The following is a 27,792-nucleotide window of genomic DNA, read 5'->3' on the forward strand; positions in this document are numbered from 1 at the left end:
TTTTTTTTTTTAATTTTTTGTTTATTGCAGTAACATTGGTTTATAACATTGTAAAAATTTCAAGTGTACATCATTGTACTTCTATTTCTGCATGGACCACATCATGTTCACCACCAATATAATGTATATTTTTTAAATGCAGATATATAATACATACTTGTAACTCCCTTTTATACTAAAAAACATCATACACAATTTAGATGCCAATTTTGAAGTTCTTCAGAATTGTTAATGGAACACAGATATGTATCTATCGCCATTTACTCTCAACCACCCTTCTAGTGTTGAACTTTATAAAGAGTGCTTCACTAAAGATGCTACAGCAGGTGCCGGCCCCGTGGCTTAGCGGTTAAGTGCATGCGCTCCGCTACTGGCGGCCCGGGTTTGGATCCCGGGCGCACACCGACACACCGCTTCTCCGGCCATGCTGAGGCCGTGTCCCACATACAGCAACTAGAAGGATGTGCAACTATGACATACAACTATCTACTGGGACTTTGGGGAAAAAAAAAAAAAGGATGAGGATTGGCAATAGATGTTAGCTCAGAGCTGGTCTTCCTCAGCAAAAAGAGGAGGATTAGCATGGATGTTAGCTCAGGGCTGATCTTCCTCACATAAAAAAAAAAAAAAAAAAAGATCCTACAGCAAAATCCTTGCCAACATCTTTAATTACTTAGGATACATTTCAAAAAGTGGATCCATTAAATCAAAGAATAAACATGTTTTGAAGGCTCTTTTACACCAAATTGACCTCCAGAAACATTGTAAAAATTAATGCTCTCCCAAAGTATGAAAAAATATTCACTGCTTCATACTCTCACCAATATTTGTTATTGTTGTTTATCTTTACTAATTTGATGGTTTAAAATGGTGATTCAAAGCTTTTAATTTAGTTTTTAAGGCAGCACATTTTATGTGTTAATGGGCCATCTGTACTCCATCTTTTGTTGATTGCCAATTTATGAACTTTCTCCTTTTCATTTTTGGAGTTTTCATGTTCCTATTTATATGTTATTATCAATCCTTTGTAATATATAACGGAACTACTTTTCCCATTTTGTTGTTTGACTATTAAATTTGCCTTAGGTATTTTGTCAAAACAATTTTTTCATTTCTGTGTATTCACATTTTTAAAAAATATATTTTCTTTATGTTTTTTGCCTTTGACATTGTTCTTGGACTTTCCTGACCCCTTTACAATACTGAAATGATCATGAATATTATATATTACAACGTGTATAAATGATATAAAGATAAAAACACTTTTTAAGTCAGTAAAATATCCTAATGATAATACAAAAGAGAAAGAGTAATTTGTAATGAAGCAATATGCATTTCTGAATGTAAATATTTAAGCTCAGCTACTATAGAAAACATGATGAAAGAAAATTAAAGCCATTCTGTATAGAAAGTAAAGAAAATGAAATATCTGATGTACCGATGATTACTAGAATTAAAAACTTGAAGGACTGATGCATATTAGAATGCAAAGCTAGCGTTAAGTAATAGTAGACAATTATTATAGGAACATGATAAGAGAAAGAGGGAAACAATTTTTTTTATTGATGTCTTAATAGTTTATAACATTGTGAAATTTTGGTTGTACATTATTGTTTGCCAATCACCATATATATGTCTCCCTTCACCACTTATGCCCACCCCCCAACCCCCTTTCACCTGGTAACCACTATACAGTTTTCTCTGTCTGTGTGTTGGTTTATATTCCACGTATGAATGAGATCGTGCAGTGTTTGTCTTTCTCTCTCTGGCTTATTTCACTTAACTTAATACCCTCCAGGCCCATCCATGTTGTTGCAAATGGGACAATTTTGTCTTTTTTTATGGCCGAGTAGTATTCCATTGTGTATATATACCACATCTTCTTTATCCAGTCATCAGTCGAAGGACACTTGGGTTGCTTCCACTTCTTGGCTATAGTGAATAATGCTGCAATGAACATAGGGGTGCATAAGCCTCTTTGGATTGTTGATTTCAGGTTCATTGGATAGATTCCCAGTAGTGGGATAGCTGGATCATAGGGTATTTCTATTTTTAATTTTTTGAGGACTCTTCATACTGTTTTCCATAGAGGCTGCACCAGTTTGCATTCCCACCAACAGCGTATGAGGGTTCCCGTTTCTCCACATCCTCTCCAACATTTGTTGTTTTTTGTCTTGGTGATTATAGCCATTCTAACAGGTGTGAGGTGATATCTTAGTGTTGTTTTGATTTGCATTTCCCCGATGATTAGTGATGTTGAACATCTTTTTATATGCCTATTGGCTTTCTGTATACCTTCTTTGGAGAAGTGTCTGTTCATTTCCTCTGCCCACTTTTTAATTGGGTTGTTTGTTTTTTTGTTGTTCAGTTGTGTGAGTTCTTTATATATTATGGATATTAACCCCTTGTCAGATATATGTTTTGCAAATATTTTCTTCCAGCTGGTAGGTTGTCTATTCATTTTGATCCTGGTTTCATTTGTCTTGTAGAAGCTCTTTAATCTGATGAAGTCCCACTTGCTTAATTTTTCTTTAGTTTCCCTAGTCTGAGTAGACATGGCATCTGAAAAGATTCCTTTATGACCAATGTCAAATAGTGTATTGCCTATATTTTCTTCTATGAGTTTTATAGTTTCAGGTCTCACCTTCAAGTCTTTGATCCATTTTGAGTTAATTTTTGTGAATGGCGATAGCAGATGGTCTACTTTCATTCTTTTGCAGGTGGCTGTCCAGTTTTCCCAGCACCATTTATTGAAGAGACTTTCCTTTCTCCATTGTATGCTCTTAGCTCCTTTGTCGAAGATTAGCTGTCCGTATATGTGTGGTTTTATTTCTGGACTTTCAATTCTGTTGAGGGAAACAATTTTAATTGAAGGAAGAATAGGACGATAACGCAACTTATAGACTGTCAAAGTGGAGAAAATTAGGAAGTTTGATATTTGTGCAAATGATTTGGGCCTTATTTTTAGAGTCATGTCAAAGAATTTCCTTATGTTACATCATGGTATGGGCTAATGATGATGTGTCACAGACTCAAAACCCTACCAAATGCTGAGCCATTAGAAACAGAAAAACCAGGAGCCATATCCTGTCATAGGAGACAGGGAACAGAGAATGGTCTGAAAAAAGAAGCCAGAACCCGGGAGGACACAGAGAAATTCTACAGTGAGTCACTGGGTGGCTATATGGAAGTTGTATGGTGAATTGGAACCAGTCATCCAAAAGTGAATTATTTCAATATTTAATTTTCATTACAAAAACTTCTTGTCATCGTATTACAAAACTATTTTAATGATTGGTAATATATAGATTGGAAATAGTATAAAATACTTTAAAGCAACTTTTATTGATAAAATTTAGTGAGATTCCTGCATTTCATGTGTCTCCACCAAAAGCGTATGAAAGTAGATGAATTAAGATTTCAATTCAAGAAGTGAAGATGGAGCAAATGAACCTAAGCAAAAGGAAGAAATTAATAAAGATAAGCCAAGAAATTGAAGAAAATAAAAGCAGAAATGTGTAAGGTAGATCAAGAAACAGTAAGCACTAGTTCCTTTAAAAGGCCAGTAAAACAGAAAAATTTCAACAATATAATTAAGAAAAGAGAGACAGAAAATACATAAATAAATTACATTAAAAATTAAGTGGGAGCCATAACTACAGGGTCAAAATAGAGAATGCTGTGTACTCATTTAAACCAATAAATTTGAAAATCTTGAGAAAATTAAGGATGACTTAGAAAAACACAGATTATATAAACCGGCTCCCAAAAAATGTGTGTATTCCTGATTGAGGCAACTGACACGCCCAAGGGTAAAAATTAAAAGTAACCCGCATATTTATGGCACATGTATATGCTGATATATTTTTAAGTAAATTTTAGACCACATAAGCTTTAGCCTTTGGAGCCAGAAATTCTTTAGGTTCTGGCCTACAAATTGCCACACAGAAGAAAACAGAAAAGATGTAGACTCTTTGCTGTCTTAACAGAAAGACCACTAGAGGCATATCTTCCAATTATGGCTTCAGCCGTGTAAAATAGGAAAACGTTGTGGAAATTAATAAAAGAAACCTTAACTAAATTGGAGTCTGGAAGACCTGTAGGGGGAGCTCTCACGCCCTACCACACATGATCAATTACACCAAACAGGAAGAGACTGAGGCTTGCGTCTTGGACAGGAAGTAAAACTACTTATGACTGAAGGAAGATGTCTCTGGCCTCCCAGCAACAGCCCAACCGATGAGAAGCTGTTGCCGCCCTGAACTGTCACTTTCCCCCACTGGACTTTTGTTTAGAACAGCCCCTCCCTGCTCCCCCTTTTTCTCTATAAAGGCAGCTCCCCTTCTTTGTTTGCTGGACTTGCCTAGGGTTTGCCATAGCATGCACATCCTGAGAATTGCAATTCTTTTGCTTATTCCTGAACAAACTCATTTTGAGGTAAAATAACAGGCAAATTTGCCTTTTAAGTTGACACTGTCAATACTGTGAAAGGATGATGAGACCACTTCTCGATATCTGAAATAAAAAGACAGAGCCAAGTGTTTTGTGGACCATGGTAATAGAGACCTACGCTGGTCAGACACAGTCTCTCCAGGGAGAGCAGACAGCTGACTATATATAGACTTTTGAGGAAGTGTGGAGTTCAGAAATTGGTGGAATTTTAGGGATGGGAGGGGATTGACATCATCTGTACACATGTGGGTACTCAGGTGAGACTGTTGGCACTCAGAGGCATCCATGGAACCCTTTATTTCTCAATCCCCAAAGCTGCAAGAGAGAACCATCAAGGACTGTCCACATCTTTACCACTATTGTTGATTCTTCTTGAAGTTGAGGTTTCATTGGCAGAGATCAAATTTTTCCACTTGAGCATTGATCAGTATAATTTCATTCTAATTTTGTCTTTGAATGTTTCATTGAACCTAGCTACAACAGGAAGCACTAGCAATGGCCCACACTCTCTCTTAATTGGCCAAAATAAAATTTGGTTATTCTATTATCTATTAGGGCTAAGGAATTTAAACTAGCTTGGTATACCTTCATCAGAATTCACATCAGTAGCATTAATTTTAGGTATGGCTATTATCTGGGTCTTTCTAAGAGCTGGCAAGGCAACAAGTCAATAGTCCTTCAAACGACTGCATGATCAATAGCTTAGGAGAGTTATATTATAGAATTGGGATGATGATCACCTCTAGTAAAATCTAGAATTGGGCAAGAAGACTGACTGGTATCATCCCTTTTCATTCATTTTTAAGACAACATGAACTAAACACTTTAAATCAAGATTTTGTATAAGACTGTCCTAAGATCTGTTTTGGGCATGGATACTTTCTGAACTAACAAAACACAAGTATGAGATTCTCTTTCATTGAGTAAGAGTAATATGAGGTTGCTGGATTGAGAGTCTTACATAGGAATATGGTAATATGAGGAGAGAGTAATAATCATTCATAATAATTAACGAGTAGAAAAGTGTTGGGTGGTTTCCATCAGCAATAGGGATTTACTACGTATGTTAATATTGGATTTAAAGGTGATCCTAGGACAAGACTTGAAGATTCTTTGAGTAACGTAGTGGAGGCCTGTAATTGCTTAGATACAAGGAGGTGAAGCCTTGGATACCAGATCAAGGGATAGACCATAAAAGACAACGAGTTTTTGATCGTGCCACGTCATTGAAGTAATGCCCCCAAGAGCAGTGCTGCCCACTAGAAATACAACCTGAGTCACATAGGTAATTTTAAATTTTTAGTATATACTTTTTTAAACATATACTTATGTTTAGACATATACAATTTATACATACACGATTTCAAGTGCTCAGGCCTGTGGCATAGTCTATCCTCTCATGGGCATGCAAAAAATGATGATACTCTATGAAGAATGCATCAAGACTCTTATGGGTTCTCCTCCAACTAATTAGTCTATGGCCCATGGAGACTTTGTGGGACCATTGCTCATTCTTTGGTTATTTCTTGAATTATTCATAGTGTAGGTACGCTAATGTCTTGATAAGCTAAAATCTAACAATGTGTAGATAATTCTTTAAAATTTCTAAATCTTCCTGCAGTACACTTTCAAAGAAAATTCCACCTATTGAACTTTGTAGGGGTTGTGTCTTAGAGCAAAAAAGAGTGTTCTTCTAATGATGATCTCATGTTAGAACTCGGGAAAGGGCTTAGGATCGTTACAAATTTCCACTATGTGAATGGTTTGAGTGAGCCAAGATAAATCACATTCATGGTCCCCTAAACCTTCTACAATTTACTGTATACCCCTTCTACAATTTACTGTATATCTCACAGTCATCTTTTATCTTCTTCTTTGACAGTCTGGCACAACCAGACATTTTTAGTTTAACACCAAATCTCTCTCTTTTCTCTTTTTTACTTGTTGCCAGTTAATTTGCCTTCCTCCTTGCTTTTCAGACAACTTTAAAATTTGACTCTGAAGGAGATCATGTCCTATGCCAGTGGAATTTATTGTAGATATAGTGCCACACCTATCAGAAAAAGAACTGCATTGTCCATCTCTAGCTATAGACAATTCTCTTTAGGAGATTAGAGGAAGGACAGGAAATTTGGGGGTGCTAAGACCTCTCTGAGAGTGGCATCATTGCACAGATTTTGAACAATCATCCCTGTGTTTCTTAGTCAACACAGGGCATTGGCTCTGCCAGTGCGCTTTCTCCTTGAAATCTACAAGTGTCCTTATTTATACCTTTTTGATTCTTAGAGAATAGAGAGTACATTATATTCTTGTTTTTATTTGGGGGGCCAGTTGTTTAATCTAGAGAACTATATATTTATTTTCATTTCTAGCTTCTTTTTCTTTCTAGGCCTCTATGAAAATGCTCAGCTACCTATCAGAGATCTTCTAAATTCACAACATTCTATCAACAATTTTTTTCATTTGTCTCCTCATTCAAATCTGAACTCATTTTCAACAGTTGACTTTCTCCTAGAATACTGTTTAAAAGTTTCCTGAAATCTAATTTCAAAGTCTTCCATTGATTTGTATTTATTTTATTACAATTTTGAATCTTTGTCCAACCTACTCTTCAAGGCAAGACTTTGAAAATGGCCTTATAGAGCCGGTTTCCCGTTTTATTCTTACACTCACTAGGAAATTTTTTTTTTAATTTTCACAGATGGATTATTTGAATCTTCCCTTTCCTATCCTCTTGCTTTTAAGCATTTTCTGCATCTGAGGGGCTAAAATTAATTGAACTAGTTGGTACATATCTAGTCAGCCAGGATGACAGTACATAACAAAGATCCTATTGCCAATGTCTGTCCATCTTCCAGAAGTATCGGAAAATTCTTATTTATAGTCCTGCTATGGACTAAATTATGCTCCCCTCCAAAATTTATATGTTGAAACCCTAACCCCCAATGTGGCTATATTTGAAAATAGTGTCTTTAGGAGGTCATTATGGTAAAATGAGGTCATAAGGATGGGACTCTGATCTGATGGGATTAGGGTCCTAATAAGAAGAGATACCGGAGAGCAAAACTCTCTCTCTCTCTCTCTCTCTCTCTCTCTTTCTCTCCCTCCCCTCCCTCCTTCTTACATACAAAGAAGAGGTCATGTATGTGTGCATCAAGATGGCGGCCACCTACAAGCCAAGAGAAGAGGCCTCAGAATGAAACCCACCTTGCCAGCACCTTGATCTGGACTCACCAGCCTCCAGAACTATGAGAAATAAATTTCTAGTGCTTCAGCCACCCAGTCTATGGTATTTTGCATAGCAATCCAATCGAACTAAGCGCTGAGACAAGCCCTTAACTCAGCTCCAGACCAGGTTTTAAATTCAATTTATATAGATGTGCCTTCTGGTTTAGACATTTACATGACTGTTCTCCTGAGGAAATGATAGCTCATTTAGAAGGTCAGAGGAAAGAACAGAAGGAATTGAAAAGGAATAAGTGAGAAGTGCAGCTAAAACTGCACAGAGTCAAGCAAGGTGGGTCCAAAGATTAAAGTGACATTGGACAAATTGTGTTTTAAGCCCCAGCACACAAAACAAAGACACTAACTATTGAAAGCTTGGTGTTTTTGTCTCCTAGTTTTTCTAGAGTTCCTCTTAAACATATGAATTTATTGATTTTGACATGGCAAACATTCTCTAAAATGGTCGTTCTTTCTTGCCATTTACCTAAAAAAAGTGCAAGAATTAGGATCATAATGAGACTTTATATACAAATATGAATTTCTCGCAGAGTTTGAGATTTTGATATAGACAAGCACAAGGGAGATGGGTCTCCACAGTCGGTCCATGGTGTATGCTCATGAATCGTGTCTCAGGTTCCCTGACCAAGCAGAGGCTAAGAAGGGCTGTACAGTCTACGACCCACTAATTGCTTGCCCTAAAATATAGACTCAGCAAAGGTACCTTCTTTCGAATGTTGACAAGACGGTGAACGACATCACAAAGGTTCTCTAGGGCACCCAAGGCTAAGTTTGACTAATTGTTTTTTCACAAATTGTCCACTGGTCTAATGGGCCTTCAACTGGAGGACTGGAGCACAGAAAATCAACTTCTATGTCCATATGTCTCGTATGGAACACTCCCTCATGCAATCAATAGACACAAGATAATCAGGACAAAACAAAGACGATTAAAATAAGACTTCATACATATACACACACACACACACACACACAAATGCAGAGTAAGCAGCAGGAGAACAAGCAAAGATATTTTCTAAATGTTCCAACTGCAAACCAAAAGATCTAACGATCTTATACAAAGACCTAGAGCTAATTACTTTAAACAAAGACCTATTTGGTTACAAATCCTAGGATAACCAAATAAATTCATCAATGAGAGCTCAATGAAACTGGTGAGGACTTAGATCATTGTTGAAGCTGACCAACCTGGTGGCAGATATGCAGGTCAAATGGGGTTTGGGTACCAGGAGCCCAGTGAGTGCACCTGTTGGTCTGAGGATGCTCTAGAATGCTTCTGAGTGAGGACCCTTGAAATAACCTCTGTAGCAACTCCAGAGCTGTCATAGAATGACAGAAGCATCCTTAATACCTGAACTAAGCTGAATGCATTACATCAGCTCTGTGTTGTACCAGCTGGATGAGAGCAGTTTTAGAACGTTAGAAGCCATGTGTGTCTTTTTTGGATAAATAATTTTGTCGAGCCAAGTTCTGCTGTGATCAATTCTGCTGTGTTTTTTATTACATGAGTAATGCACCCTCATAATTGCAGAATACATGTTTATTACAGAAAATGCAGCTGAGGAAAATTAATAGTAAAAATAATCCATTATATCATCATCCAAGGATAACGCTGGAAATATTTTGAGATATACGTACTCAGATTTTTAAAACGTATACTGTATATTATTAAAATTCAGGTATAAAATACATATGTTTGTAACCCCCACAGGGTTACATTTTAGATGCCAATAAATACAGTTCTTTAAAATTATTGTTAACAGAACACAGGTGTGTATCCCTCACCATTTACACAACCATCCTTCTAGTCCAATTTTCACTAAAGATCCTACAGCTAAATCCTTGCCAACATTCTTAATTACTTAGGATAGATTTCAAAAAGTGGACTCATTAAATCGAAGAATAAATACGCTTTGTGAGCTTTGACTGACACCTTTTGGAAAGTCAACTTGTTGTCAGCTATTTCACAATCTCTTTGTTTCCATCAGCCCTAGAGCGAGAGAAGAGAACGCACCCTTTTCTTGGCAGCCTAACAGATGAGGCTTGATGCTTGTGGTTGATAATTCATCTCAAACCGACCTTTTCACAGTTACACAGCAGTTTCCACGTCAACATTGGGACCAGCAGAAAGCCGTGCTTCTCCGACCACAGAGTGGTAGTGAGATTCCCACACCTTTCCAACATAAAATTATGCACATGGAAACTCTGTGCAGAATAAATCCCAAGCTATTATATAAAATTTTATGAAATTCAGGCACATTTTACTAGAGCAGATATAAAATGAATTATTTCCTACGTACATAATTTTAAACAGCACTTCGAGGGTTGAAAATTCTGGCCGGGCCAGCAGAGGGCGCTGTGCAGATGCAGCCAGAAGGGGAGATCCTGCGGAGGGGATCTGCGCATCTCCCACCGCCTCATCTCTGCCGCCTATAGAAACCCGGAGAGACCCGGAGGTGCTGCATCCGACCACCGACTCCGCTGCCGGGGAAGGAGCTGACTCGTGATCCTTCCCGGTTACATGAGAGTGGAGAGTGGCGGGGAAGGATTTTGCGTAGCAGGTCTGGGTTCCTGAGGTCACGTGTTTAGGCTGCTAGGGTGGGGCGGGGATGTTTGTAGGGAATGGTGTCCAATTAGGAGCATCGCGCAGCGCTCCTCCTTCCTTAGCTGGGCCACCACTTCGGACTACGGGATGGGGAAAGCCAGAGGGGACTGGGAGAGCAGCAGGCGGGAAGGACAAGAGCCAATGCACCGGCTTTAGCTGGCTCAGAGGGGATTGGCCAAAGTGGGTATGTTTTTGGACCTCGGATTAAAGACGAGAACTTGAAACTGAGAAATCTTTCTCCTGAGGCGGCCATGAGCCCCGGGATAGAGGCAGATCCTTGGATAGTCAGTAAAGCGATCGAGGGAGACCCTGGAACCTGGAGTGGTTTCCTAGGAGTGAGGACCAAGCCCTAGGAGAGGCCCGTTTTGAAGTGTCACTATCCCACTTGTTAGAGAGTCATAGAAGAGAAAGTTGTCCAAGACTTAGAAGAAAATCTTATCCAAGGTCTCGAGTCTCTAAATCTGACGAGTGGACTGTCTGAAAACCAGCTTGTGTGTGGAAACACAGAGTGGAAGGAACAGCGTGTTCAATTTCTGAACTCTCCCCAGGGAGGAGGAGAAGAAACCTCAGCCTATTCGTGAAAACTGGAAAAGCTACAAGTGAACGCGTAGATCCCGTGGCCGCTTGCAGCAAGGTCCGTGTTACAGGTTGGGTTCTCCAGGGAGCAGACTGGGAGATGGAGTTAGTGTGATGTTTAAGAGGGAGTGCCCTTGGGATCCACATCTGTGGAAGGGAGAGAAAGAATCGACACTGGACAGGTTGATTCAGCTGATTCCGTGGAGAGCTCAGGAGCATCAGGGCTGTCCCCCACTGGACTGAAATGGCCCAGCCTTCATATTCCCACCAGGATTCCTCACTGGATTTGGTCTGCCCTGGGGCTGCAGGACCGTGGGGTGGGGGGGGCCTCTGCAGTCCAGGCGATCTCTAAAGAGGCTGACAGCAGAAGGCCCCTGCAGACAGCCCTCCCAGCAGCTGGGGCATCTTGCAGGCAGATCTGGACGGCACATCTCTGTGTCCATCGCAGTACATTTCCTGGACACTTAAACTACCTGAGCCCTGAAATTGTTCTCCCTCCTCCCCTAATTTCTGCTGGATGGCATGAGAGGATTGGGATGCAGGCCGATAGGAGGTGAAGAGCGCCATCTAAGGGACCTAATGGTGCTTAAAGCTATGCTCTTTTTTTTTCATCACATCTTATGGTAATCACAGCAGCACTAGCACACAAATATGGCCAAGTTATGAAGCTGAATAAAACTTTGCTAAAATGTCAACTGGAAAATAAATTTCACCAACTATACTTGAGGAAAGACTGAATTATCTTCCTATACTCTAGAGAAAATATTACAAAATTAATATCAATGAAGAGGCCGAGTATGCAATAAAAAATATGTACGAAAAAGGGGTGCCAGGAGGCTAATATTGTATTTTCCTGGATTCTGTGACGTTTATGGTATTTCTTCTTTCCAAATGTATCTTCAGTTTCCCGCCTCCTTTTGTTTTCGAATTTGATGGTCTCCCTCGCCGCCCCCACCCCCGCCCCCACCCCCACCCCTCACTCCGGATCTCTCGTAACTGCGCAGGGACCCGAGGAGGGCGAGGTGGGGAAGCCGGCCCAGGCAAGGGCCGGGGCGACGTCTGGCTGAAGGGCCGCCTCCCACCCAGCGGCGAGTCCCGGCGCAAGTCACCCGGACGTGTCAGGTGCACGACGGGGGAAATCATTCGTATTTCACAGGGCTCTCGTGCAGCACTGTTGATTAACAGGCACGGGAGCGGCGGGAGGGACCACCACGCCGTCACTCTCCGCGCGCACGGCGGCGGACTCCGGACTCCCCCGGCCTCCCAACGCGCGCCCTGGGCGGGGCGGGGCCGGAAACTCGAGCGCCGATTGGCCGGCAGAAAGCAGCACACGCATATGTTTAAAAGGCCCAATCAGCGCCCGGCCTCTCCGCGCCAGCCAATGGGGAGCCCGAGGGGCGGGCAGGAAGGGCGGAGCCGCTATTTGAACCGGGGCGCGGGGACGGGGCCTCGGTCTGGCTTCCCGCTGGAGTGCGGGATTGGTGCTCCGCGCGCCATGGAGGGCGACGTCCTGGGGGAGGAAGCTCTGCTGCGGAAGCTCAGGGACAGCCGCCGCCGCTTCCAGAAGCGCATGCAGCGGCTGATAGAGAAGGTGCGACCCCCACCGGCCCGCTGGGGGGCGGCGGGGCGCGAGGCCGGGGGGAGGGGGAAGACGGAGTTGGAGGCTGGGGGTAAGGAGGGGGGTGGCGGGGCGACAGGCCGGCGGGGCGGTAAGGGAGGGTGGTGGCGGGGGAAGAAGAAGCGGGGCTGGGGAAGAGGGGAGGGGCTTGGAGCAGGGGGGAGAAGTCAGTGTTGGGGGGCTGGGAGAGGGGAGATGGAGTTGGGAGCTGGGGTAAGGAGAGGGAGCAGGCGATGTTGGGGCGAGGAGGGGAGGCGGGCTTAGGGGCTGGGATAAGGAGGGAGGCGGTATTGGGGGCGGGGAGGGGAGATGGAATTGGGAGCTGGGGTAAGGAGGGGAGGCGGAGTTGGGGGCTGGGGTAAGGAGGGTGGAGGCAGGCGGTGTTGGGGCGGGGGGGTGGGAGGCGAGGTTAGGGGCTGGGGTAAGGAGGTGGGAGGTGGAGTTGGGAGCTGGGGTTAGGAGCGGGGAGGGGGGTTGGAGTCTGGGGTGAGGAGGGGGAGGCAGACTTGGGAGTCCGGGGGCAGAGGCGAGGTGTTGGGGGGCCTCCAGACTTCCAGCGTCGCGCTGGCGCCTCCTCGGCCCGGGTCAGGGGCTCCTCTCGGCCCTCGGACCTGATAAGCCGCCCCTTCCTCTCCCGCAGTACAACCAGCCCTTCGAGGATGCCCCGCTGGTGCAGATGTCCACGCTGACCTACGACACGCCCGAGGGTACGCAGTCATCCTCCCCTTCTGAATATTTATGGTGAAGAGTAAACAGAATAATGTCTTCCCAGAGTTTAAAACGCTGTCCCGGCTCTCTTATGAAAATAAACCCTGCTCACCTAATAGGAACTAAAACATTACTAGTTCCTTTGAACCTGTAAATTACTTATTTCCAACAGAATTCTGAAGACTCAAAGATGTATGCTGGTTAAAAATGCCCCTGCCTGGGTTGCATCCCAGCTGGCCGCTTGTCCTGTCAGCTTGGGCCAAGCTGTGTCTGTTTCTCAATCTGTAAAATGGGAAGATGGCGACAATAATATGGACTTGGTCTGGATGTTGTAACAGTTCCATGAGAGTGCCTGTGAAGTTCTTAGAACACTGGGAAACACTCCTGTTGACTGTTAGTTGTCCTGTGTGACTTGGAGTAGTAACTGTCTTCCTTGAGGTTCTGAGTACTCGGAACTTGCCCTGAGTATAGGGAGAAGGAGCCAATTCTGTTTAATGGTTGATGTTGCAAACTGACTTAAATCTCACGTATTCTCTTTGGTAAACAGGTAGAGAAAGTTTTGCTGGGTGAGGTCCATTCCTCCCATTCAGCCTTATTATCAACTCACTGTTACTTACTAATGAAAGCAAATCCCAGATCCAGTTCTGCTGTGCATTAGAAGGGACAAAAAGGTTTATCAGATCTGCTCCTTAAATTAAAACAAGTCTTAGCTCTCTGTTTTCAGCTGACCCAGCCACGCCTTGGGTGAAGAGTTTACACAGAAGCTGAGGTATTTCAGCTGCAGGTTTCTGTTACACTTTTGTCTGTGTCGGATGGGGACAAATCTTACCTGAGGGCAGGACACAGGTCTGTGTAGGAATCATTCCTAAGGGTGCCATCAACGGGCTTCTCTATATTCTTATGGCCCGTTCTTGCAAGGATGGGCAGTGTCTGGAATATTTTGGCCAATCTTGAATACCACTAATTTCATCAGTGAAACTCATTTCTGACTCCCGTGTGATGAGAACAGCAGTTGAAGCATCTAAACACCTTGAGAGCAGTCACACTTGAGCTTGTAGCAGACCACCTGGAGAGCTTATTGAAACAGATTCCTGGGGCCCCTGACAGCAATGCTGCAGGTGGGCTCAGGAGGTCTGCATTCTGACAAGCTCCTTGCTGACCTTGTAATACAGGTCCCCCAACCTGTTACTTAGCCTGGAAAGGCACTCACTTAGGGGGTGGCCTTTCTGATTAAACGCTAGCTGACCACCCTTGTAGCATGAATTCCCAATTTAAGGCACACCATGGGGGTAGATTGAAACTAACACTCCCACACTGATTAGAATGAAGACAGCAGGAAAGTAATAGGCGTTCACGTGTGTTGACAGCTCATCATGTGCCCTACACTGCTGAGAATCTCATGTTTTTGATTCTCAACAGCTGGGTGAGGTAGGCACTGTTCTTAGAATGATCCTTGTTTTATAGCAGAAGATACAGCAGAGAGGTTAAGGAGCTTGCCCCGTGTCACTCAACCTACACAGCCAAGCCCTGATTTCATTCCGAGCTCATTTGCTCAAGCACCACTGTTCTGGAAAGGCTGCATGGTACAGTGGTCAGGAGCTCAGAGTCAATCCCCCGGTTCACAGCCTGGCTCCCCACGTGGGCCGGTGGCCTGGGCTGGTTCTTTGAACTTCTTGCCTCCCTGTCTCCGTCTGTACAGTGAACTTGGTGAGTGCCTCTCCCACAGGGAGGTCAGAGTACTCTGGGAGTTAGACACAAGTGAGTTGTCGAGCTGTGCTTGGCAGGGGTTTAGAATTGAGCCTGGAACACTAAGCACTGTGTGTATTTTTGCTGTCATTATCAAGAGTAACAACCATCTCAAGCCTGGCAACCCAACGATCCCTTCTTAGTAACGTGAGTTTACCTGGGAACAAATGGAGATTTAAGGAGAGATTAATTGTCTTGCCCAGGTTCTGCTAGCTGGTAAGTGGCAGGACTCCAAAACTCAAGGTTTACGCCTGTGCTTAAGGTTTACCCCTGTGCTTGGGGCTTACTCGATCCGTATAATGTGTAGATTGCCCTCAGAAAGCACTTACTCTGTGTAGGGGATGTAGAGATGGCCCTCGAAAAGTGCTTTCTCTCCCCACGTAGTGTATAGATGACCCTCAATGTATATATTTTGGGGACAGTACTTGGCATACCTGTGCTCCTTGTTTCCATTTAACTCTGCAGCTTAATGATGGAATTTGACAAGCTGCTGCCCACTAGATAGGAGAGATTTTTATTAGTGACAGATTATTGTTTAATCTTGATTTTTAAAAAAACCGTCAACCTCACAAAGACGAAAAACAACAGACTATCAGAAATATGGCCTGGTTTTAGTAGTATATCTCTTTTTTGCCTGTCACTTGGTTTTCCTTGAATGCAGATTGAACAGAAATTCAGCGTTTGGGATTACTTAAGTGGTAATGTTTATTTCGTTTCTTTTCTTAAGGATTGAGAATTTGGGGTGGAAGACTTGTAAAGGAAAGAAACAAGGAACAAATCCAGGTACTAACTATCAAATTTTATTGCCAGCATTCCTTGCCGAGGGGGAATACTGATGTTAATAAAGGTGTGGGTGAGCTTCTGGAGGCCGCCACGGGGCTCTTGTTCCACGGCTTTCTCACCTAATTACCCGCCTTTCCTGTTTGTAAGGATTTACTGAGAAGCATTTCTTCTGTTGCTTGTCAAGTGCAGGGAGCAGCTATGTGATCAAGCCCTTCTGTGCCCCTGTTTCCTCTGCCTTCGGCCACGGGCTCTGACAGCTGGACTCCGAGGGCAAGCCTGGGCCAGCTGGATAGACCTCTCCCAGCCCCGAGCTACAGCCACCACTACGAGCTTACTTTGTTGGGTCCTTCTAGCAAAGACCAAATCCAGGTCCTTTTAGGGAAGAAAATTGCCTCTTTTCCTCTCCTGAAAGGGCTTGGAGGAGGAGAGATTAGGGACAGGGTGCCGTGTGCAGGATCATGCTTCTTTCCTTCCGCGTTGCTCTACCTTTCAAAAGACCCAGCGTTTTGGGGTTTTCCCCTAATTTATCCACAGACACTGCAGCTCTGCGATCTATTATGTTTATGGAAGGTGCTGATACAGTTGGCCTTCCTTCTGCGAGCCCCGGGGAGTCTTTTGCAAGAGTAACTTTTGCAAGGATGTCTGGTTTCTCTTCATCACTGCTTCTCAGACACCACATGGTTCTTCCTTGTGGTCCACTGGTCACGGAACCTGCACCCAGGAATGAAAACAGCATTAGGGTTCCATAGCAATTCACAGCAAATTGGAAATCAAATTTTCTTCCTGATTAATTGTTTTAATAACATATAATATCATTAGTCATAGAAATATTAGAAATACATATAACTACTTAAAATTAACCTGACTTCTACAGATGGTCACTATACTAAAATGATATTTTAGTATAATGGAATTCCTGTTTATAATACACATATTTATAAATACACATAGTTTTTACCCTCTTTTTTTTCTACTTAATATATATTGTGAACACTCCTTCATCATATAATTCAATTACCTTTTTGTTTTAACTGCTCTCTTGTCAATAGACATTTAGCCTTTTGCAACTTCCTTTTTTATAAATCAGGATCGGCACACACTTTTCCTGTAAATGGCCAGATGATAAGTATTTTAGCCTTTCCTGGTTATATGGTCTCTGTCGCAGCTGCTCAGCTCTGTGTTGTAAGGGGGAAGCAGCCATAGACAAGATGTGAACGGGTAAGCATGGCTGTGTTCCAGTAAAAGTATTTATAAGACCCCTGTTATTTATAAATAGTCCTCAGAGGATCGTCTTTGTTCTTCCCAGTGCCGATATCACTCCTGTTCAGTAAATGCCTGGAAGTGGGATTATCAGGTCAAAGAATATGCACTTTTTTTTTTTTTGGTGAGGAAGATCGGCCCTGAGCTAACATCTGCCAATCCTCCTCTTTTTGCTGAGGAAGACTGGCCTTGGGCTAACATCCGTGCCCATCTTCCTCCACTTTATATGGGACACCGCCACAGCCTGGCTTGACAAGCAGTGCGACGGTGTGCACCTGGGATCCGAACCAGCGAACCCTGGGCCGCCGCAGCAGAGCGTGCGCACTTAACCACTTGTGCCACCAGGCCGGCCCCTGCACTTTTTAATTATACATAGTAGTGATGCCCACCAATAAGACCAATGCTTGAATGGTCCTGGTGGCAAATGTTGTCATCTGGATATTTATTTAAGGTTTTTGCTTAAAATGTAGGAGGATCCCTACCTGAGATCTACAGAATTGTAAGCCCCTTTCCTGAAATTAGGAAACGGGGCGTAGTCTGGGATGTCAGCTCGGATGTCTACAATCTCGCTGAAGTTACCATGAGTGACTGCCCAAATCCACCTTCTCCTTTCCCCAGACAACCAACTACTCATGATGTACCTCTCCCCTCCCTGCTGCCCCCCGAGATTGCTGCCTGGAGACTGTGAGAGGCGGTAGGCCGTGGTGGGCTCGATGTTGACCTAAGTCACTTTGGTCCTGACACAAGGCCCGGTTCTCTTTGTAGACCCCAGAGCTGTTGGTAGTTAGAGGTCCGTGCCGACGGACTACCTCCCCCTCCTCAAACCAAGCTCTGCCACACACCTCCAGACAGCAGCCGCAAAACAGCTCTAAACTCCACCAGCTCCCACCTGTCTGTCGGTGATCCAGTCCCGCCTTACAGGAGTCAGGCGGCGACATTGCCAAGGCAGGATTCAGTTACACTGTGTTCATGGGCAGCCCCAGACCCTTAGAGATGACGCCTCAGGGCCATCCCTAAAGGGACAGGCCTCACCGCCCCTCACTCCTGTTCTTGCAAGGCTGGGGGTTCCTAAAATGTTTTGGCCAATCTGTTATCTTGAATTCTCGAATTCCGCTAGTGGGAGCACAGCCCTTCAGGAGTGGCCCGTTGGCCGCCCCTGCGGCGTGAGTCCTGCTCGGACGCCTGGCCGCCCCTGGGAGTGGAGCCTAGGCTGAAACTGGCTCGTCACGCGCAACACCAGAGAAAGGCCCCCAGGGGCCCCTTGAATTTCTGGATTCCGCCTGCTGATCTAGTCAGTTCTCTCTTGTTGCATTTTGACTTTCGTTTGCCACCACGCGTGGGCGGAGCAGGCCCGTTCACTATTACCCTGGCTTCTCGCTTTCCTGCTCCCCCCACGCAGCATCCAAGTGGTCTTTGGAGTCACAGCCCTGGGCACGACCAGAGGAAGAAAGCTCTGCTCCTTTTCCAAAGGGAACCTCTACTATCCACCTCCTAGGAGTCCTGAGGCCTTTTATCCCAGAATGTACTGGAAGAGAAGCCTTGTGAACTTCCTTTTCTCATGTGTAGAGGAAAGATTGTAGGTTTGTTACTTCACAGTGGCTTTGAAATGTGTCGTTACTGAAATGAGCATGTTTGTCCCCTTCTGCACTTTGAGGACTCGCCCGTGAAGACAGTCAGCAGGAAAGATGGCCCCGAGCAAGCCGCCGCCACAGGTCACGAGCTTCCTGTGTCCTGCACACCAGTCCTGGGAGTGGGTGAGTGTCCCTGTGCTAGGGATTCTAGCAAGGTCAGGAGGGACTGGGCCTGGCATCTCTGTTACAATGTTTCAAGTCTAGAGTCCTCTGTATGACTTTTTCTAAGGTGCATTTTAAACACTAGAACATCTTAAAGTGCCCTTCTAGGATCGGAGGCCATTGAAAGAGCTAGAGGTGACATAAAGCTGCTTTTCCCTCCCTCCCCTACTTGAGGGGTCTTCCTGTTCTGGAAGGTTCTCTGCATTACTGATAATCAGGACGGCGACGGACGGCTGTGTCCTCACTGAAGGGAGGCTGTGTCCTCACTGCTGACTGTAGAACAAGCTCAAGTGATGCAAAAACTATTCCTGAAAGAAAAATGCTTTCTTTACAATTCTGAGTGAGATTTCCTTATTTATTCTCAGATTCCAAAAGCAGAGATGCTGACGCAACTTTCTACCCGGGAGATCTGGCTGCTGGGGCCCTAATGGTGAGACCTGCCTTTTGTGATGAAGGGACAGTGCCGGGGCGGGGGGCAGGTGCCTGTCCTCGTGACCTGCACCTTTCTTGAAGTCCTCTTCTCAGGCTCGCTCTGCTCATACTGCCCCTCGAGTCTTTGGCCCCCGCTTCAGGTCCCCTAAGGCAGCAAGTCGCTCCTTCCCAGTCCAGCACTTGGCAGCCATTACTACCCCCAGTTCAAAGCTGATTTTCTGAATTTACGTAGCTGTTGGATGCTGTTCCCTCTGCACATGGAACAGTCCAAGCTGTGGTCCACGGTGTGGCATGCACCACGATCCAGCACGCCATGTTGAAAGTTGGGTTCTGAGTTGCTCTTATCCCATAGAGGCAACGTCATAAGGAAGGTGTTCTAGGAAGGATTTCTAGGTCAGCCCTTGAAAGCCCATTGTGTTGCAAGTTCATGTAATTGGGTAGGCCGTTCTGTGTCAGTTTCCCAAAGTGTCCCAGAAACCACCCGTCTCCTTGTAGGATCTGATTCTCACCTTCGCTTTCCGCTGAGATAAACAATACACACAGAACGTAATCCACCAGAGTGACTTACCTGGCCCCATGGCAGATGCTAGGGTAGCGTGTGGTTTTTCCTCTGAAATTGCTCTTTTTGTGCAGAGGTCTGCCCAGACACCCGTGTGCGACTTTTTGTGTCTAACTAGAATGAGGTGACCCTGGGGAGGAGAGGGGTACGTGGTAAAGTATTAGGCGGGGGTGACGGTAAAGGGAAGTAGGGACCCCAACAGTAAAGAACACACGGAACACTGGGTGTGTGTGTTACCCCCATCTACATCCCATCGCTGACTCAGCCCTACTCAGGGATAGAGTGAGGCTGAGACCCCCTGTCTCCAGTGGGTGGCAGGTGAGGGACAGAGAGGCAACCATCCCTGCCCCCTGAGTTGGGACACTGGACTTCTTTTCTCAAAAACATACCGGGTGGGGTCAATTCTAGTAGTTGAGTCCTGAGCTCACCTAAGAGTATTCAGGTTGTTTGAAATTTTTTTCTGTTCTAGTAATGCTGTCATAAACCTCTCCAGACTTGTATTTTTTTGTCTTTTTACTTTCTTTTGGATTGTTAGCATGGGGTAAATTCTCTAAAGTCAGATTTCTGGGTCAGGTGGATTTACAGAGGGCCTGGACCACTCTGCCATTAACAGCAGGAGGTGAAAAGTGAATGGTAACTTCATATAAAGATTTGCACATTAACAAGCTTGCCAGTTTGTTCCAGAATTCAAGAGTTCAACCACACCCAGAAGCTCTTAGGAACACTGACTTCTTTCTTTTATCAGCCTGCAGTGCCCCGGAGCCCTTTGAAAAATGAGCTGAGGAGGAAGTACTTGACCCAAGTGGATATCCTGCTGCAGGATGAAGGGTATTTCAAGGTAACCAGCTTCCCAGCACATATATCCACATAATTATGTCATAAACTGGAGACGCATTGAGTGCGGTGTAGTCATGTTCTTATTCACTCTCTGCAGAGCCTGTAAAAGCATTCTGAGCAACTGTCTCCAAACCATTTCATTCACAGGCTCGCAGACGTCTGCTCTTAAGTAAACACCTGGGTCCACTAAGGCAGTCAGATCGGGGAAACTGGCGGGGCACACCCGCCATTGCCTGCTGTGTTCTGGGGCAGCTCACAGGAATCAAATTGGGCCCCAACCCTTGGGTGGAGGGGGTTTAAGCTGCGTGATTAAGGAAGTGATGGCTCCCAGCTCCGTCCTTCCCTGGTGTGACCAGGGCCTGGCATCGGCTGCAAGGTGCCTGTTCCGCCGGCTCCACGGCCATGGTGTTGGGGTGAAATGTGATTGGGGGCCGCGGTGAAGCCCTGTGAGAGGTGGGAGCCTCGCTGGCCCCCTCCCAGGGTTGTTGCCCTCCACGTTCCACTGCAGCCAGTTTCCCAGAGCTTTACTTGAAGAAGAGCCTAAAAACTAAAGATGGAGGTTCTTGTGAGGATGCCGACTCCTAGTTTTCCAAGTTCTGTCAATATCATAAAATAAAGGAGATTTTAATACCAAATAACTGGGAAGTACATGTTCTGGAATAAATAATATGTCTCGAAGGCAGCAAACTCACAGGGAAGGATATATTTTCTTACTGTGCTGTGACCAGTGGAAAGCCTGTCTCTGGGGACCATGGAATTAGTGAGGGACTGGACATGCCCTTTCCCTTTATCCTGAAGCAGCAGGCGGTGGCCCTCGGCTGCTCTGTCCCTCAGGGAGGAGACCGGGTCAGGAATGGCTCTGCCGTCTCAGGGCGGGTTTCCTTTGCCCACCATCCAGCTGGCCCCAGGTGTTTCTGCTGTGGGAGCATCACGGTGGAGGAGAACTCCTGAGGGGTTCCTGGCGACAGTGGCAGTGGTGGCCCTCTGGGGGGTACCCTGGAAGCCACATGGACAACGTTTCTGGATGTTACTAAGACAGCTCTTCCCACCACTGCTGGAAGCCCAACCAGCCACTGTCACTGTGGTCACACACTTGTCACCGCTGCTGCCACTCTGGGACGCACAGTCTGGTGGAGGGGGAGGAGCTCCTCACTCCATCCGGCGGGCGTGGCCTGAGGGCAAGCATCTTAGTGCGCCCAGTCGACCCCTGACAGTCTTGTTAAAAAAGTCATTTGCTTTGATTTCAGCGTGCTGGTTACAGCGATGGAAAAGACACACGTGGGACCCTCGTCCCTTCATTGGCCTTGCCTGCCAGGCCTGCCCGTGGTGAGTGTGACCAAGACTTTGCATAAACTGCACCCTCTTCACTTTCGGTAGAGCCACACTGCCCTTCAGTGCAGCACCCCTTACCCTGGGCGCCCCCTGTGTGCTGTGCATGTCTCATCAACATAAACAGAGACACCTGCACTTCATAGGGAAACTACTAGGAGTTAAAAAATGAAATGCTTTTTTCTTCTGGGACTCTGGCATGCTAATTGCTACTTAGCTCTTTATCCCAACTACCATTTTGAGAATTTTTGAATCTCTGGAAACGTGGGCTCATACAATAAACATCCTTCACCCACGTTGACACTTAACATTTTGTCACATTTGCTTTATCACCCACCTCACATGCACACGTATATATTTATTCACATTCATACATATATTATCCCTAAATGCTTCACAAGTATCTCCCAAGGACAGGTAATTCTCCTACACAACTACGGTAAACTTGGCACATGCCGGAAATTTAACATCGACACAATACAAGGTACCCAGTTATGCCAGTGGTGTTCTTCCGAGCCTTTCTTGTTTGTTTAACTGGTTTGGATCCACTCGGGATCGCCCGTGGCATTAGTTTCTCCTTCAGTCCAGACAGTCTCCTTGGCCTTGCTCGTGTCACCATCGTCTTTCCCATCATTGACTCTCTTTAAAAGTCCTGGCCAATAGTTTTGCAGAATGTCCCTCCACTGGGACTTGTCTGGTTGTTTCCTTGAGGTTACGTTCATGTTAAACATTTTTGGGAAAGGTGCTACACAGGTGATGTCGTGTCCTCTCGGGACGTCCCATCAGTCTGTCCCGTTGTTGGTGACTCCTGAGACTGGTCAGTTACCCAGGGAGGAACCCACCACATTTCTCACTTTCCTCGGAGTCATCTGCGGGCAATCCCTTGCAATTACCTGGAGGCCTTTTCCCCAGAAACCTCTCACACCGGGATTTTAGGTCCAGTTGTGACTATTGCCTGAGTTGGTGCCTGCAAACCAGTCCTTTCCTGGCTCCGCCATTCCTTCTACGTGCATCCGTTGGCATTTTTCTATAAAGATGAGCTCTCTCCCCTCCATTTCTTTTTTTTTCCTTCCCTTATCTCCCTCACTTGCTTTTTTATTTTTTTTTACTTTTCTAGAATCAATAAGAACTCGTGGACTTTTTTTTTAATTCACGTTAGAATCCATTGCCAGTATTCAGTCTGATGCCCAAGTCGTCCCAGATTTAGCCTGGAGGAGCCCCTTTCATGCTGGCTTCTGTGTCCTCTGAGGTGTCCCCATCTGTTTTTGAGCACTTTGACCCCCCACTCTGATTCTATAGTCGTCCCCCTCCCCGTTGTCACCAGCACCAATAACGTGTGCTCATTTGGTCAGTCGTGAAGCACAAAGTAATTTCAGAATCACAGCAGCTGTGACCACTTGCTCAACAACCTGCTGAAGAAGGTTCAAGATCTCTAAGCTGCTCTTTTACCCTTAGACAATATCCCACTGAGGGAGCTCATTCATAGCATTGTGTTCAAAATTATTTGGATTCTTTTTTCTCTTTCATTTGTTATCAGTTTGATACACAGTGAGATTCGTGTTTTTGGTCTGTATTCACTTTTAGAGTTATCCCCATCCTTGCTGGTTTAATTTTTTTTTTTTTTTAATATAGAAAACATTTAATGTCATGCACAAGTCAAAGCCGTATAAAGAGATGTATTTAGGAGACTTATCCCTTCCCCACCCAGCCCTGTAGGTAAACAGTGTCATTATTTTCTGATGTCTAATTAGTCTTTGAAAAGGCGACCAACTTCTAAACTATCCCATGGGGAATGAAGACTCCTTTCGGGAAGTTTGGGTGGAGAGTAGAAATTTAAGTTTGATAGCTAGAAAGAATCTGAGAAGAGTCCATTCCCAAGTATTTGTGGAGTTTTTCTCTTGTTCTTGTTTTTTTGCTTGCATCAAAAACTCATTATGGTCATGATCCAGTCTTCCGTTCCATGGTCTCTGCATGTGGGCTGTTCTGAACGGTAACCCACCTTGACCTTGTGTGTGTGTATTTCTCCAGGATGCTGTGATATTATCTCTGAAAAGAGTCCTGGCAGCCCGATGAAGCCAACTTCCCCTCCCAGAGAGTGCAGTCCTTCACGTGCTTGCTCGACAGACCTGACCATAGTGCCTAGAAATGCCGGTGTCTCAGTACAAGGGACCAGTGGTACCAGCCTCTCGAGCAGCCAGTCCTTCGAGGCCGACGACATTTGCGACATGACCATCAGCGACATGTATGCGGGCATGCTGCACTCAATGAGCCGGCTGCTGAGTGCAAAGCCATCATGCATCATCTCCACCAAGACGTTCATCCTTCAAAACTGGAACTCCAGGAGGAGGCACAGGTGCAAGAGCAGGATGAACAGGACGTACTGCCGAGCAGGCGGGCACGCTCGCAGGGGCTCCCGGGAGAGACCTTCGCCCTGTTCCAAGCCAGCGAAAGAGGTGGGGGCATTAAGAGATTGCGAGAACTTACTAGATGCTTCTGGCCATAAGATAGGTTTAAAATCGCAAAAAGCTATTCTTGAAGTAAACAAGCGCCAAGTCCATAAATTAGATGCAAGTTGGAAAGAGCTTAAAGGAACATTCCAGAAGGCCTCTTCACTGACTTATTTAGACTCTCGTGCAATGTATCATCTTGATCAGGAAAATAGATTTATGACATTAAAATGGTTAATTTCTCCTGTAAAAATAGTTTCCAGACCAAGAATACTGCCAGGCGAGGGAGGGAATCATTGTAGGGAGATCGAAATCAAATTTGATAAGCTACATCAGGAATATTGCCCGAATCCCAGGAAGCGGTCCTGCCTGACCTACCTCCCTGGCTCCTCGGCTGTGGATGTGTACAGAGGTGGTCCAGCAAGCCCTGGGGGTCCCCTGGGCCAAGAAACCCACAGGCTGAGTAGGCCTTTCATCAGAGCAAAAGCTAAGAGATTAAATGAGGCTTTTGAAAACCTGGGCAGAAGATCCATCGAAGCAGGTAGATGCCTGTCATCAAGCGATTCTTGTCTTCAGACTGAGCCCACACAGAGCCCAGGCCGCTCAGAGCAGATATCCGGCCTTCTTTTTCAAGGAAACAATCTGGGAATGTTTAGAAAGTCAGAATCACCCAGCAAAGCTATTTCAGTACCAAAGATACAACCTCTAAGCTATGGAAGGGATCATTATGATGAAATTAAAGAAAAATTTGACAGGCTTCACCAAAAGTATTGCCAGAAGTCACCGCAGTGGACAAAGACGCCTTTATGTATTGGAGCGTCTCCAGATAAAGCAGGTGTGGAAGTCCAGTATCAAAAAGAAGACTTAGGAAAATTAAAACCAGACTTTGGTTTCCAGGGTCCCCAAAAGTTGTCATTATCACCCCAGCGGAGCATCAGAAGTCCACTGGGCTCAACTGCAGTTGAGTTTCATCCATCGACATACTTTGTGTTTGCTGCCAGGAGGGACCATGAGTCCCCGGCAAAAAGACGCCGATTATCAGATCCCGGGGTGTGTGGACAGTCGGCTCATTCCCAGAATTCCTCACGTGTGGTGGGCAAAGCTGTCCCCAGGCCAGGAGAAGAGGTTGGCTCCTCACAGCGCGACTGGGAAGAGAAGGTGCGTTCTGTTTGGTGAATGTGGGTGTTTTCTAACAGGATTGTCATGTAAGTGTTAATTTTCCAAACTTTCTCCCAAATTCTTTTCCTTCCTCCAAAATCAGCATTTCTGTCAAGCACATGTTCGTGTGTAAGATGCTTCAACGTGGACCTGAAACGTTCTTATAGGAAAAGTTTTACACGTTCTCCATGGGAATGCATTTAGGGGATTTTTCTAAAAAGCCTCCCTTAGCACGCCCCATCCATCCTTGTCAAACTGGGGCATTTCCAGCCTCTTCATCTTACACTCAGAAAATAGCTGGTGTAAGGCGAAACTGATCTGGAAATACTGAGTTTCTGTTTGCTTCTGGGATTTGCTAGTAGGGGCAGAGCAGGAGTCGGCCCTCAGAGAGCCGTCAGTGTGGTGTCTCACACGTGTAGGGGGCCGGGCCTGCTCGGGGCCGCACGCTCCTGCTCTGCCCATCATCTCAGTGCCCTCACATTGAAGTCCATCTGTGCCCACCCACCTCCTACAGTTCAGTTTGTGCGGCTCTCTTAAGCTCAAGTTCTAACTTGGGTGCGCCATTTTGTTTTCTCCAGAGACAAGATGAGAGAAGGTGGGGTCAGTGTGAGTTGTTAGACTTTTTCCATAAGTGCCAGGTTTCCCAGCACGCATGTCAGTGTGTCCACAAGCCAGACTCAAATGTGGCTCTTTTACCAGAGCGCACATCCAGTAGGCAGGCTCCGGCTCTTTTCATAAATAAGGAATCGTAGCTTAAGCCTTACAACTGCTGAAGCCACACAGGCGGTACATGGCTGGGCCAGGATTTGAATCCCGTGGACCTAACCACCAGGTTGCACTGCCTGTTTGGGGGGGTTACTGTTAGTTGGGTTTTTTTCTTTTACATTCCTTAGGGTATTTATTAAGCATGGTGGCATTTTCTATAGTGGACACGCAAATATTTATATACATGCAATGGAATAAACATAAAACAGTTCTGCTTTTGGTGGCTGGCATTGGGAATTCTAGTGGAATTTTACTGAAATCATTTTCTTTGTCTTTTTTTTCCTAGAAGAAAGAACAACACATCTTTCAGGACGGAAGATAAAAGTGATTTTGTGTTAGAAAAATTCAAAGCTGAAAATCTATAGCCAAGTTATTTTAGATTTTTTGTTCCTCATCCCCCTTACTGTGTTGGGTTTTTTTTTTTAATTCTCAAGAATATGTTAGAACCCGCTTCCCTTATCTGCCTTCAAAGCAAATTTCAGTGAAATTGGTTTCATTGAGATGACTCTCAGTTCTTGCTGTGGAAATCATTTGAATAAATTTGCTCAATTAACATTTTTAATGTTATCCTTGATAGGCCTATTTTTCTCATGTTTTCTTTTAGATTTAGACATGTCTAGAGAATTCTTCCATACATGTTCTATTTCGTTAGAGAATATTGTTTGCTGTGAAACCTAAGTTGAAGCCTACAATGATCCTCGAAGGAAAATACAGCTGCTTAGTCTTGTAAACGCAGACCCATGGGACTTGGTATCTTCCATGTTAGGAGGCAGCAAACTGAATCATAATGTAAGTCACCATAGAAAGTAACTCCTAACAACTTACTATTTCTAGATGAAAACGTGCTGTATTTTAACAGTCCTGTGATGGTCCCAGAACACTCTCACAGCCACACGGCATCCGTGACATCTCATGATTTTTGTTGGAGCTGTTTATAATAGGGTATCACAGTGACTTTTTAAATAAAATATTTCAAATATTCAGAACACAGTAATAAAACCCATGTACCAACCATCCTGAGTAAATAAAAAAGTAAAAAATCACTGTGTGTTCTGGACTTTTTATTTTAAATAAAAGGTTAGAGACAAGGTTAAATTACACACCTTTCTTTCCCGTGCCCCTCCCTGGGCTACTGCTCTCCTGGTGTTAATGTGTACCCTTGACGCTGGGGCCACGTACCTGTGTCAGCTCGGGCTGCTGTAACAAAATACCGTAGACTGGGTGCCTAGACAACAGAAGCTGATTTCTCACAGTTCTGGAGGCTGGAAGTCCAGGATCAGGGTGCTGACGTGCCGGGGCTCTGGCGAGAGCCCTCTCCCTGGCTTGCAGACAGCTGCCTTCTCACTGCATCCTCACATGGTGTGTATCTTATAAGGGCACTGATGTCCATCAGGAGGGCCCTACTCTCACCACCTCATCTAACCCTAATCACCTCCCAAAGGCCCCATCTCAGATGCCATCACGCGGGGTTAGGGCTTCCA

General features: G+C 44.9%; 1 protein-coding gene across 3 annotated transcripts; it reads left to right on the forward strand.

Moving 5' to 3' along the window:
- Positions 1-12,316: 12,316 nt before the first annotated feature.
- HJURP (Holliday junction recognition protein) lies at positions 12,317-27,354 on the forward strand. 3 transcript variants are annotated; one of them, XM_087424656.1, is made up of 9 exons: positions 12,317-12,467; positions 13,135-13,201; positions 15,676-15,731; positions 18,646-18,745; positions 19,150-19,214; positions 20,521-20,613; positions 21,860-21,938; positions 23,970-25,555; positions 26,605-27,354. In XM_087424656.1, the coding sequence occupies exons 1-9, from the start codon at positions 12,372-12,374 to the stop codon at positions 26,674-26,676; spliced, it is 2,214 nt and encodes a 737-aa protein (XP_087280782.1). In that variant the 5' UTR covers positions 12,317-12,371; the 3' UTR covers positions 26,677-27,354. The 3 variants fall into 3 exon arrangements, with proteins under 3 accessions (XP_087280782.1, XP_087280780.1, XP_087280781.1); XM_087424654.1 differs by having other exon boundaries at positions 23,970-25,546; positions 26,598-27,354; XM_087424655.1 differs by having other exon boundaries at positions 23,970-25,546; positions 26,601-27,354.
- The last annotated feature ends 438 nt before the right edge of the window (positions 27,355-27,792 follow it).

Source organism: Ceratotherium simum, chromosome 37, assembly GCF_057802395.1.
Source record: "Ceratotherium simum simum isolate JZ-2026a chromosome 37, ASM5780239v1, whole genome shotgun sequence".
In the NCBI taxonomy this organism is placed as follows: Eukaryota; Metazoa; Chordata; class Mammalia; order Perissodactyla; family Rhinocerotidae; genus Ceratotherium; species Ceratotherium simum.